Below are 15,330 nucleotides of genomic sequence, written 5' to 3'. Positions count from 1 at the left end.
TAACTACAGACCTATTTTTCTTTTATCTAACATTAGTAAGCTTCTTGGGAAACTTATGTATTCTAAGTGTACTCTTTTCTAAACTCATTTAATCGTATAAATAATTTTCAATTTGGTTTTTGATCAAAACATTCTACTTGCCATGCACTAATAAGTATAAAAGAAAAAATCAGGAAAACTCTTGATACTGGTCATTTTGTTTGTGGTGTTTTTGTCAATTTACAAAAAGCTTTCGATACTGTTGATCTGTTTGCTGATGATACAAATCTCTTACACATCAACAAATCTTATCATTCCTTATGCAAAAATCTTAATTTTGATCTAAAAGGTATAGTTCACTGGTTAAATGCTAACTTAATATGTCTTAACACTAATTGTTTTTTATCTCTGAGAAAAAACTATTTCTTTAAAAATGTTGAAATCAAAATCAATAATAAATGGCTATATCCTTCATGAGTTATTAAATATCTTGGTGTGTTAATTGACAAATTACAAAACAAATGGCAATCTTTTATGGAACTTTCACATTGATGAACTAAGCAAGAAACTCGAGCTAACAATATGCTTTCAATAACTCATCATTATGTTGGTAAGTTTACTTTCAAGAATATTCACATTGATGAACTAAGCAAGAAACTCGAGCTAACAATATGCTTTTAATAATTCATCATTATGTTGGTAAGTTTACTTTCATCATTATGTTTTTACTTTCAAGAATATTTACTATACATTTACATTATTCTTATCGTAGCTATTGTTGTCAAGTTTCGGGTTAAGCTGGAAACTATCGCATTACAAATTAGGGTTAAGCTGGAAACTATCGCATAACAAATTGCTATCGTCCCAGCATCAATCCATTAGATTAATAAACTTCTAAACAATTAAATTAGATACATCGGAGTCCTTCAAAAAACTTTTCATTCCAACATTTCCAGCGCTATTAAAGTATGCTAATCTCCTTTTTGTTGTTGACTCCTTAAATAAAAACTTACCATGGTCCATCACAAACTTGTTCACAGAAAGTAAACTAGTACATTCCTACTTTACTAGAAATATACACAATGGAAAACTAAATGTACCATCTTTTAAAACCCAGAAGTATGGTAAAAATTCTGTAGTTTATCAGTGCGCCTGTGAATGGAACAAGAGCCTTGCATGCATTTTGAATAAGTCCAAAAAACTACATCCAAAATACCTTTACTCCATCTTAAACAAAATCAATAAAAAAAAATTCTGAAAAACTTTTTATTCTAACTTTTAGACATTATCTTTTCTATTAAAATATTCTTTTAATTTACTTTTTGTTATCATCAGTACTTTTTTTTTTTTTTTTCTTTTTTTTTTTTTTATATTATTAAAACCTAAAAATGATGATTTCTACATGTTTGTTTTTTATGTATGTTTTATGTGATTTAATCTGTGTTTACGATCCATGTGTTTTAATGTATGTTTTTGCTTATTATTACTTATATTACATAAAACTGGTGTCACTCCTTTGATCAAATTTTTGTATGAGTGACACCGTCCTAATAAATCATTAACTCATTATTATAAATAATTTATGTTTTTAACTACCATTATAATATTTTATTTTTTATTTTTTATTGTATTACAATAGTAAACATACTTATTATTACTATTACTACAATTTGTATTAATTTTCTTTATCTTATACTAGTATTATATATTATTATTATTATCATTATCAAAACTATTGTAAAAATGATTTTTGGAAAATAAATAGCTTGTTGTTGTTGTTTAACTCTAACTCTAAAAGGGATAAACCTAGAGTTAAAGAAAGTGTTGCTATAAAAATGTTTAACACTGACTCTAAGAGATATCGGCAAGCCAAAAGAGCAATACAAAGATACAAATACAGGGTAGCCAGCCAAAAGCTAATTTAAAATTCCAGGATATTTCCAGGACTTTTTAAGGATAATTTGGGGTTTTCAAGGATATATTGATCTTTTCTCTACTAAAAAAAAAAAAAATTTATCTTCAAAATATGTTTATATATAAATGTAAATATATGATGTAATATAGCCCTGTGTAGTATGGTACAAGTTAAAAAAATTTTATATTGTATGTATATATATATATATATATATATATATATATATATTTATACATATATATATATATATATATATATATATATATATATATATATATATATATATATATATTTATATATATACATACATACATATAGATAGATACACTAGGCTATCAAAGACTTCTATTCAATCTCCTTCTTAGATAGTTCAAATTTTTTTAGTGAAATATCAAGCTCTTTAATTGTTCTTTTTTTAAAATTGTGTTTCTAAAGGAATTTGCTTTTCTTAAGGATAGTGAAGTTTCTTCTTTCTGCTTAACTTATCTGCATCAGTTTTAAGAACTTTGCATTTTGCAAAAAAAAATTTCTGTTTCTTTATAGTTACAAATTCTTCATCAATTAATTTAAGTTTCTTGATTACTTCGCCTATCTTTACCTGATCCTTATTTTCCTTCAACACTGAGTTGTACCTATTTTCAAGAACAAACACCTCTGTTGCTTCAATGAGTTTGTCAAATAAATTTTGTGAATTAGGGCGTCTGAGGAAATTTGAGTCAATACATCTAACTTTTACAACACTAGAAATTAAATTCCAGTATCTAACTCAGAAATTCATTTGTTCATTTTTGAAGATAACACATACTCTTATCATATGACAAAACAAAGATTGGTATGCTCTGACATCAGAAAAAAGCTGGTCGCTATAGTATGATACTAATCCAAAATTACTTAAGTAACTTCATTTTGTTTTGCTTAATGCAAACTTTGATGCTATTATGCTGTCAAAGAATATGAATTTGAATATTTTATTTAAACTTAAACAATCTTAAAGAAAAATGTGACATAACTACATTCAAGCTCCACATTATTTCTGCCTTGGTAACCAGAACTGGATATTGAAGATCTTAAATGGTAGGCTGTGCTGATTTATAGTTTATATATTATTTTAAATTAGAAGAACTATTATTTAAGTCACTGATAGAACACAGCTAATTAATTTGCTAAAAGCTTATCAAAAAATGGAAAACATATTTAAATAAAAGTAAAAAAACTTAAATTAAAATAAAAAACTAATTAACTACAAGTAAAGAACATATCTGTTGCATTATGTTTCTTTGCATTAAATTTATGCTTCTTACCAGTTGGATGAGAACCCAAGGCAGATACTCCCATGTTAAAAGTATTGATATCCGTTCTGCACTAACTATAGCTTGCTTTTTCAGAATTTAAAGTACAAAATTTACCCAAGAAAAATACTTTTGTTGTATAGCCATTCTTTTTGAAAATGACAGTACTTTGTCGTGGCATTATATTACTTATATATTATATTTTTTAAATAATTACTACATGACAGTAACTGTTAACAAAAAATTTCTTGCATTTCCGAAAATACATAATAAGTTCAGTTGAAATCTATGCAATATTAATAATATTTCTGTATAAGGTAAAAACATGATAACAAAATATTAAACTATTTCAGAAAAAGTTCAAGGACTACCAAGATTTATTGCTAAAAGGGGTGTTTTGCCAGGACTTTTCCAGGAACTATCCAATTCCAAGACATTTCCAGGTTTTCAAGATTTTCAAGGACCGCTTACCGCCCTGAAATACTCCTAATCTAGAAACATTCATAAAAAGTATGAGTTGGCTAGTTTTTGAGAACCTTGGATTTCAAAAAAATAATCTTGAGTGGTGTCAAGTTAGTTGAAAGAAATGGATAAAAATTAGTTCTAAGAGAAGATTTAAGGACTGGGTATATAAACACTAGAGCCCTAAGACATATTCAAAAAGCACTTGAAAGTTAATGAAGTGTTGAAGCAATCTTCTGTTAATAGCAGAGTAAAACATACAGTCAGTACCAAATAAAAAAAAGTCTGAAAATTTAAAAAAAACTACGTAACAAAAAACTTTATGAAAAAAAAATTTATCACAAAGATATATATATATATATATATATATATATATATATATATATATATATATATATATTATATATATATAGATATATCTCTTTGTAATAAATTTTATATATATATATATATGTATATATATACATATATATGCAAATTTATCACAAAGATATATATAAAAATATGTATATACATATATATATATATGTATATATATACATCAGTCTTCTGCCTTTAAAATTTAATGCCAACGCACAAAAAAGTGCTGGCTGGATGGTCATTTTTAAATTAGCCTGTGCAATTTAAAAAATTAATTTTTTTTCTGCTATTTAAATTGAAACAAAAATAACGAAAAGAATGCTTTAAACTAGATAAAATAATTTTAAAAAAAAAACTAGTAAAAAAAAACATTTCATAAAACTCATCACAAGGCACTAGAATTTGAATAACAACCTTCAAAAATATTGCTAAAATGGTGGGGGCTAATATATATAATATCTTTAATATATATAATTTTTTTTTCATCAAATTTTATTGAATTTTAATAATTATAACTGATCCATAATTCAAAAAAAAACTAACCTCCCACATAAATACTCGACCATTTGAAGTTAGACCAAGTTTTTTTGTTCTTCCAACACAAACTTCCTTAATAAATTGATCAGCTCCTGGACTTGGCAGAAATGTAGGTAAATACAAACCATTTCCCCAACAATAAACCACTGATGTTTGTTCAGCTGCCTGTCTAGAAGCTTCATCACCTATTACAAATTTAAAAGTATCATTACTACATTCTTAAAACTTTAAGAGATCTAAATTAAAAAAAAATATAGCACATGTTTTTATAACACTAATAAAATTACCCCAAGATGTAAATGACTTTGATCTGTAAACTTCTTTTTCTGATAAAGTGTTTCCAGAACTTGTTGCATTACGGTTAAATGCTTTTTTGCTTTGATAACTTACAAAATTGCTGAAACAGTTATAATCAATATCACTTTAAAAAATTTATTTGCAGATTTTCTAAAATTTTGTTTTTTAGTTTAAGTTATTATTAAAAAGAATATATATATATATAATATATATATATATATATATATATATATATATATATATATATATATATATCAGTATCATATGCTTTATCATTATTAAAAATGATATTTAGGCTCATATAGCAATATGATATATAGCAATAATCTATATTTAATAGCATTTAATTTTTCACTAAACATTTATGAAAAGCTTTGTATTAGATAGGTATCTTTCTTGTTTCATGTTTATAGCTTGTATAAAAGTTGTAAACTAAAATTCAAACTCATTTTTTGTTAGATAAAAATCAATATCCATACCAATCAAAGCTATATTTATTTCTGCTTTCACCACCAAAAAAATGTTCAAGCAATTCAATAGTACTGTTCTTGTCCTTTTTTCACAAAGTTTTTTTCTTCACTGTAAAAAAACTCTTTAGTACTTATCAGACTTTTTTCGTTGTTATGTTACAGTAAAATTCTGCTTTCAATAAATTACGGTCTTTTACCTATACTCTTAAGACTTATGCAATAACCACATCATTTTATGTGATTTTGTCTGTATTTATATAAAGAAGTTCCATAACTTTAAATTACGGACTTTAACCATATATTTTAGTATATTTTAGTAAAGTAATTTACTGAGCGCCTTTTTTTTTTTCACAAGGAGAAATTATACATGTATATAACTTATACATGTATATTATACATGTATATAACTTCAAGTTAGAGATTATAATATTTGTTTTACTTTTAAAGTGCTATATGTTTTTAAAGAAAAAATTACCTTTAATTTACATTAGGATGCTGTCATAAATATATATAGATATTTATTAAAGATAGGTACTTCTGGAAATTAGTTTCCTATATTAAATAGTATTTATATGATATAAAAACCTTTTCTTAAAGTTCATATTATTTAGTGTTTTTATAGTATATAAAAAAGAAACACTAAACAATATGAACTTTAAAAAATTCATTTCATAAGAAAAGGATCTTAAAGCATTGTAAATAAATAAAATATTTTATTTACAATTTTATTTAGACATATTTTTTGAATTTGCAATTGATAATGTATTTATTTTAGATAAATAATTTGTTTTTTATAATATATATATATATATATATATATATATATATATATATATATATATATATATATATATATATATATATATATATATACACATATATATATATATGCATATATATATATATATATATATATATATATATATATATATATATATATATATATATATATATATATATATATATATATATATATATATATATAATTTAATGTAAAACTCTTAATTATTATTCTCGCTATCTGATATTTAAATTATTTAAAATTGTGGTTTTTGACAAAGTTATCTGTAGAATAGGAATTTTGATGTTAATAATTGTTAAATTATTGTTTAATTATTTATTTGTATTTGTATATATATATTATTTATATCATTTTGATTAATTTTGATTGTCTTTTAAAATGAAATACTACAATTGAAAGTTTTCCTCAGGTTCATTCTTTGGTTCCGGTTTCAACCCAACTATGAATTTCTAATGCACTTACATCTGAATCTTTCAGCACTATGCTGGACAATTAAATAGATGTTTTCAAAGTTCCCTGGAAAAGCTGCCAGCTAAAATCATGGATTTACTCCACAAAATGCTCCTCTTTTGCCAAAACTTGAAAGTACAATGATCAGGGTCATTTGTCATGATATACTTTCATACTTGTTTAGACAAAATCTACAAAACTTTTAGCTTCATAGCTTTTTCATATTACTTGCAATGTATTCTCTAACTTTGTCTACTTCTGCGCTAAACTTTCTTCTATATCACTGCATCCTGATTATCTGCAACTGTAGGCTCTACATGCTTGCTCTACATACAATTTTTTAATATTTTCAACATTACCTTTTTTTTTTTTTTTTTTTACTGTAAATAATGATTTATTAATCTGATCTAATTATTATGTAGGTGTATCACAAAAATGAATTCTGAAAAAGAAAAAAAAATGGAGAAAAAAAGAACTGGTAGAAAACAGTATGTGAGACTTCACCGAAAAGTTTTGAGTTTTGTAAACGAACTAGTGCTGATTGAATGGGCAGAGCATCAATAGATCAAAAGACATTTTTTTATATTTATTATAACTATTATAATATAATATATATAACAACTATTATAATATAGTATAATTTATCATAATAAAATGTTATTTGCAATAATAAATGTTATATAATATATATAATATATTGTACTATGTTTATATTTATTATAACTATTATTACTATAATAAGTATTTCTTCAACATATGAGGAGTTCATCTGGAAAGTGTGCTAAGTCCAAGTAAATTGAATTTAAGAAAACGAGTAAAAACTGAGCTACTCAAAGTTGTGCAACAACAGAAATTGAAATATTTTTTTTCTATTATTATGGAAAAAAAACTATTTCTAATAGTTATAAATAGAATTAACTCAAAAATTTATTTTTGTGACTTAGCGCTTTTTGCATACGGTCTATATGATTAAAATAGATTTTCTTTAAATGTTTCGTAAGTGGCTAAAGTACTCAAAACTACTGAGTTTTTTTATGTTGTATTTGATGTGTACTATATATAATTTTTAATCGTTTCACAAGTAGTTTCTTAATAGTCGAATTACATTTTTATAACAACATAAATTCTATTAATTTATTTTTGACTTTTGCGTTATTTTTGGCTTTAGTCTATTTGCTGAAATAACAGAGTTTTTCCGTTGATTTAAATGGAAAAAATAAAATACGGAAACCATAAATTTTACAGAAAAAGTGCTGTTTCTTTGCTGCCTGACTTTCTTTGTTAATTTGTACGGAAAAAATGAAATACTGAAACCATGAATTTTACAAAGAAAGTTCTGTTTCTTTTTTAACGGACTTTTTCCGTTGATTTCTACGGAAAATAGAAACTACAGAAACCATTAATTTTTACAGAGAAAGTGCTGTCACTTTGCTGCCGGACATTCTCTGTTGAACCTACGGTGAATTTTTAAACAGTGTTCTCCAAACTTTTCAATAATATTTGGCTGAATTTCATTGCTTGCAGTGATTTACAAATCATATTGAATATCATGATAGGTCCATGATATTCAATATAACTTTGCTAACTTTAAGAACTTTTTGAACATCAACCAACTTCAGTCTTATCTTAATCATCACTGTCACCTTGATCAGAACCTACAACTTTAATATCTATTCATATGTATTTATAAATACTTATAATCATGTGCTTCAACTTTTTTTTATTGAAAAACCACAAAGATGAAATTGTATATGTATATGCATATGTAATTCTATTAATCTACACATTTGAACATTTAGAAAGTTCTAACAAACTTGAAATAAAGTAAACTTGGATTAAAGCACTCTGTTAAATATTTAATGAAACATCCGGAAAACATTTGTGCAACTTTATTTTAAATATGGTGCATTTGGATCTTTAGTTGGCAATGGCGACACTAAAGATCCAAATTTACCAACTCTAGTGTCTAAAATTGCCAACTAATTTTTGAATAAAATTTTCCTAGGGGGTTTAGACACCCCCTATGCCACTCTTTTCTTTGAGACAGACCTGAAAACATTAATTCAACTTAATTTTAAATATGGTGCATTAATATAAAGTTCTTTTTGTAGCTTTATGCCAAACTCTTTTAACTTTATCAAAGAAATTGATAAAATTAAAAGAATTTGGCATAAAGCTACAAACATTAGAAATCTAAAAAGACGAAATTCAGACACAGCAAGTTTACAAACTAATTTTCTTCACGAACTGAATATCTAATGACTAGAATAGGGGTTGAAAACCAGTGGAAAGCCTAACCAGTTTACCAGTTTTTTGTTCAATTTGCCAAAACCCAAAATCATTTTTTTTACTCCTAAAAAAAGCCGCAAAACTGATTGTTAAATATACATTTTTAAATTGATAAGTAGTTTGATTTTTTACTAGTATCAAGTTATTACTAGACTTGTACTGGTATTAAGTTATTACTAGATTTCTACTGGTATCAAGTTATTACCAGATTTACCACAAATTTCTTGTTTTGAAAAGTTGACAATTCATATCGAAAACAAGAATATTGTAAATATATTGAACTTAAAAAAATCCTTTGATAATTTAATTTTGTTTTTCTATACTTTACTACCAATTATTAATATATTTAAATTTTATTATTTATTATTAATTTTAAAATATTTATAATAATTAAAACAAAGCAATCTAGCTGAAACTTACTTGAAGTATTTTGTCTACTTTTCTTTTTGATAATTTTTGTTATCTTAATATTAGTTCTGTAACTTAATAGTTGTCTTATGTCATTTTAAAGTAGTTTCTAGGCTTTTCTATATGCTATTTTATATTCCGTATGGTTTTTCGAGCAAGGTCTGCAAGCAAATTAGAGCTGATAAATTTTTAGTTTCAAGAAGAATTAATGTTGTTCATTGTTTAAAAACTAAAATAAAAATTTAAATAACCATTTGTTTGTTGTTGGTTGTTTTTATTTTTCTAATTTTTTAGGTTTTTTTTTTTTCAGAAGAAGCTAGAACAAAAATGACTGTTAAAATATTTTTTTATTGTGCAATTTCTTTTTGGTTCAATTTTGTCTTTAATCTTTTGTACAATATTTTAAGGATTTGTTTTACTTTTTGTAGCAATTAGAAAAATTTGAATTTATTTTTAGTTTCTTCAACTTACTTTGTTGTTATTTTTTGTTATTAGAAGGGTTATTAAAAGTTAACGTTTTTATACAGTTAAATTGATTCTGATTTAAGTAAGCTCACTATTTAGTTTTATTTTAAGTTGGAACTTATGTTTTTAAGTTGGACTTTATGTATTTAACATGAAAAATTAAACAAAATAAGACTGTTATTTGTGGACATATAAGTTTATATACATAAACTTACTGATATTTCAGTATATTTTATATTTCTTTGTATCTATATATTTTTTCTCTTAGAAAAAATAATAAGGAATGGACAAGGAAAAATTCTGCTGGAAGTTGTCAAAAGAATGTTGTGTTATGCTTCTTTTAATGGTATTTGAATATATATTTATTAGACATTTTTAATTTTGTTCTTGAATGGTTTCATCTTTTTTATTACTTTAGATAAAAATATACTGACTGATATTGCTTCATTTTTATTAACAATATTGTGCATTGTAGTCTGCATATTTTTAATATTTATAATTGATAATAATAAATGGTGTTTTATATATTAGATAAATTTAAGTTCATTTCATAAACAGTTTGTATTTTTTTTTTTTTTCATACTATTTTGTAAATTATATATACTTATATATCTATATGAACTTATAAAAAGATATGGATTTCAATAAATCTTATATTAAACTGTTATAGGTTTTTATAAATAGTTATTTTGAATAATAAAATTATTTTAATGTTTGTTTATTAATTTTTGACCTCAATGGTAACCAGTGGTTACCAATGGTTACCAATGGTAAACCAGTGGTTAAGCTAATGAGATAAATTGTAGAGGTTTATATATCATATATATTCTAAATTGCATTTTTTTGTTTTTGCTCTTTTAAATAGTTTTTTAAATAGTTTAATAAAATTGTTTTATAGATAAGAACAAAGATTCAACATTGAAGAAATACTATCAACTTAACAATAATTGGTACATTAGTGAAATGATTAAAACTAAACCAGCTGAAATTAACTGCCGTCAAAATGTAAGAAATGCTGCTTGGCAAGAAGAAATAAATTTATATCTAAATTAGAATATCATGGTTAGGGGAGTTGAAAGTAATTATCACATAAGTGAAAGAGATAGGCCTATGCAAGATAAGACTAATTATTCTCAAAATGTATGAAATGCTTCGAGACAAGGAAGAATGTATTGTAAACATGAAGTGATACTATTCTAGATTGTGATTATTTAGGAGAAATAAACCAGATCTGTCAGCATTGTTGTGCTAAAAAATCTCTTGATGAAACACATGTTATGTTTTCATGATGGGAAGGTAGTTTTGCTTCCATTTTCACTATTTCTGCAAGATTTACAGGAAGTTATATATATATCATAATATGTCTTTCTACATTTTGTTTTATTTACTGATAATCGGATCAAGAGATAGCATTATTGGTGTGCAACCCTGAACATGCAACATTGGTTAGAAATCATGTTAAATTATCTCAGTTTTACAATTATGGACCTTCAGTAAGACAAAACTTCTGTTTCATAATTTATGGCAAGAAACTATTTCAGCAATATGCTGCTTGTGCATATGTTAAAATTTAAGAGCAGTGTCTTGCTTTCATAGAAATAACCAAAGCAAACTGAGAAGCATGCAATATGATGCCTTAGATGAAGATGTAAGAAACCTTGGTAACAATCATAACTTTAGACCATGCATTATAGTTTTTTATTTGCTTAGGAAGTTTTAAAAAAAACTTTGAAAATGCTATGGCTATAATTAAAAAGTAAAAGTAATAAAAAGATCTGGTAACTAAATCTTTTTATTACTGTTGCCTGCAACCCAATATAGTGGTGTGTGGTAAAAAAAGTACATAAACTTATTTTCAAATATTGTTAATTGATATTTTATGATAAGTATGTTTTCTTGTGTAATAAAGTAAATGTTAATAGCTTATAAAATATAATATGTTCAAAATTTATACATGTTTATATTCTGTTTTCTTTTTTATGCTTTAAAAGCGGTGTTACTTAGCAGTATATTTTATTTGAAATTCAACCTTACCGATAGCTTTTTATTATACTCCACTTTTTGTTTTTTATTACTTTCAGATATTCTACAATATCACGACTGATAAGTTTTAGATTATTATAATAACTTTTTTATTATTAGTTTTAATTATTTTTTATTAACTTGTTTATTAGACTACTATCAGATTTGTTATATATATTTTAGCTGTAGTATTAGTCACTACATTTTTTTACGAATCAAATTTTATTATATTTTCATACTGATTATAATTATCCTAAAATTAAATGATTTTCTATACTTTTAAAAAAAGTATAGAAAATCATTTAATTTTTTCAAAAGTTTAAACATAACTGTATTCTCTTTTTTTTAAGTTGTAATTGCTTTATTAGTTTGCTTACTGTTGAAACATGGTTTTAATTTAGTAAATTTATATGATATGAATTTACTGTGTTAATCATTTTTCAACAAATATGAAAAAATTGGAATTCTAAACTATTGAGGTAATAGTTGTTTTGTTTAGTGGTAACATTAAACAAAAGGTTAATTAAGGTTAATTGTGCTATAGCAATTTTGTGTTAACATATATATTTTTATCATCATCATTAAAAACAATAAGTTTTTGATTTTTTCTTTAAATGATTAAGTTGTGATTAAAATATGATTATAATAATTTAAGATATGATTAAGTTATGATTATAATAATTTATTGTAACCTTTTTTTAACACATTGCCTTCGAAACAGTCTGTCTCCTCTCTGTTTAACAAAGGTTTATTAATAAATAGGAGTATTCTTGGAACACTTTGTTATTAGGAAGCTCTTATGTATTTTTTGGTACCATAATTAATAATGACTATGTTAAAGAAATGTTTTGTGAGTCACTAATTCATGAAAACAATAATATGTAAAATAATGCTCTCCTTTATTAATAAACTTACTTGGCTTTCCTTCTCTGGTGCTTGCTGTTATTAAAAAGAACCTAATAACCTAAGTATGTGGCTTTTTTGTCGTTGACTAAATGCTAAAACAAATAAAAGCGAGCAAACAAAAAAGATTATATTATATAAATGGGGCTTCCTATTCCTAATTTTTACGGAGGAGAGTGCAACGCTAAACTAATTAAAATTAAAACTTTTATAGTGCTCTTCTGCAGAAAAACTGGGACAATTCCTATATATAGATGAATTTGTATTTTATATTTTTCAGATAATATAACAAGTTGAATTGTTATTAGTTGTTTATTTATTACTAACCAGTAAAAATTAATGTAAGAGAAAAAACTCAAACTAAAATAATCAAAAAACAAAAAATTTTTTTACTTGTATTAGTTGACTTTTGTATTACTTTAAATATTCGTAATAGTAGTATATACCTGAAGTTTAACTCTCTTTTTGGAGATCATAATTTAAATATAGGTGTTTTCTGTAATAATGAAATTGTAAAACAAAACAAAAAATATATACTTTTTTTTTTCTTTAAACATCTTTGCTTCCAACAAGGCTGCAAGCAGCCACTAATTAAAGCTGGAAGTTACTGAAAGAGAAAAGATGAAGATTGTAGAGCAAGATAACGATTGACAGACGACTTAAAGGATTGCAAATTATATGAATCAGGAAAGCAAGATGAAGGAAGCGAATTCCAAAGAGCTGATGTTCGAGGGAAAAAACTAGACGAATAAGCATTTTTGGAGCACTTAGGAACAGTCACAGAAAAAGGATGACACTTAATTGAATGACAAGTAACACGAGAATAAATTTTAGTAGATGGCACAAGAGATGCTAGCTCTTTAAAGCAGTGCCCATTATAGTATTTGTAAAAAAGAGAAAGAGAAGCAACATTACAACAACGTGATAATGGTTGGAGGTTGGCTGCAAGAGCAGGTCCAACTATGTTTACAATGCATTTTTGCACCTTGTCTAAAAGAGAAAGGGTATCATTAGAAGAACCGCCCCAGATATGGCAACAGTATTCCATACAAACCTGGATTTGAGATTTATAGAGATAGAGAATAGAATCCGAAGTAAGAAAGTGACGAGCTCGATAAAGAGATGCAACCTTAGCAGATGCTAATTTTGCAACTGATTTGATATATGGTTTCCAAGAAAGATTGGAAGTAAGACTTAATCCTAGAAGATGAAGAGTAGATGACTCTTCATCTTCTAGGATTAACCGATTGGCTGAAAAAAAATTAGTTTTATCTGAATTAAAGTTCATCAGCCACTGTGAGCCCCCATACTGTAGCAGAAGTGAGATCCTTTTCAAACTCAAATGACCCCTCCAAGCAATCAGAGGGTTTTGGTTTCTTATCACGACAAGAATAAATGGTAGTATCATCAGCAAGCAATGCCACCTTAGATGTGAGAATATCTGGAAGATTGTTAATGTAAATTAAAAAGAGTATAGGGCCAAGGATAGAACCTTGAGGAACCCCTGAAGTTACAGAATAAGAAGAAGAGTCCATCGAGGACAACTTTTACACTACGATTGGAAAGGATATATAAAATATTTTTGTAAAATATTTTTCCAAAAATCTGAAGTAACAAATGACTTATTGCAACAATGTGTTGAGATATGAAGTTATGTAGGTGCAATATGAAGAAAAACTATTCTTTGTAAAATATTGAATATAAAAACATGATTATAAAGTGACAGCTACTATATAATCTGTGCTTTTTAAAGTGCACAAACTTTGATTTCTTTGCTTCTTATTGTTAAAGAAAAAAATTTTGCTAAATTTTATAAAAGTTTTAATAAAGATTTTTGCTTTTGTTTTTTTAGACTTTTTGCTTTTTTTAATTTACATATTATTTTAATTTACAGTATATATAATCTCAGTAGGTTACATTGATTTTTTACAGCAATAAGAAAAAATTTTATTTTATAATGAAATAACTGGTGTAAAATTGGTTATTCAGTTATTCAATTTAAAAAATCGAAAAATAATTTTTGGAATATCTCTGGTTTTTTTCAAACCTGACTAGAACAACTTGCTTCAAAACTCTTTGAAAATCAAGATTAACTTGATACTCAAGTGTTCAACATATAACAAATAAAATAATGAAACTACATAAACCTTATATAAAAACACATCATCCAGTTTTATAAAAACATTAAAATTTTTAAAATAATTTAAAAGACATTTTGCAAAGGGTGTTATAGACCAAAACTCTGTATGATTTCAGTATTTATTCAGTGAGTTACACACCTAAACACATATTCACACAGACACACAACAACATACATTATGTAAAACCAAAAAGTGTATTAAAGATAGTTTCTCCATTGTACATAATATTCTATAAGACTGCAGTAGTGGTATAGTGACTTCATAACAAGAGGTGCAAAGTGATGGTAGAAAAGCATAGCGGTGGTAGAGGTGCATAGTTTGACCCTACTACATCTTAGTAGTAGTACTTCTGATAAATTTTTCATAGTAAACTTAACTGTAAAAGTTTGTATGTTGTAGTCATAGAGTTAGGAAAAGTTTGTAAAATCATATATTCATAAAAAAAAAAAGAATATTACAATGTTTTAAAAAACATTTAAGTTAGTAAATACAAACCGTAAATTTTGTTTTACTTCTTCTTGGAAAATATTACTTTCCGACT

General features: G+C 25.2%; 1 protein-coding gene across 1 annotated transcript in view; it reads right to left on the bottom strand.

Annotated features, from left to right (window-relative positions):
* LOC100207286 (serine/threonine-protein kinase Nek8) overlaps window positions 1–15,330 on the bottom strand; it is a 65,013-nt gene that overhangs the window by 19,116 nt on the left and 30,567 nt on the right. The window contains exons 8-9 of the mRNA XM_065818571.1: window positions 4,830–4,939; window positions 4,549–4,727 (exon numbers count right to left, since the gene is read on the bottom strand). Coding sequence (XP_065674643.1) covers window positions 4,549–4,727; window positions 4,830–4,939 — 289 coding nt within the window. The remainder of the gene's footprint in view (window positions 1–4,548; window positions 4,728–4,829; window positions 4,940–15,330) is intronic.

The sequence above is a fragment of the Hydra vulgaris genome, chromosome 14 (genome assembly GCF_038396675.1).
Source record: "Hydra vulgaris chromosome 14, alternate assembly HydraT2T_AEP".
In the NCBI taxonomy this organism is placed as follows: domain Eukaryota; kingdom Metazoa; phylum Cnidaria; class Hydrozoa; order Anthoathecata; family Hydridae; genus Hydra; species Hydra vulgaris.
This window is presented reverse-complemented; position numbering and strand designations above follow the sequence as displayed.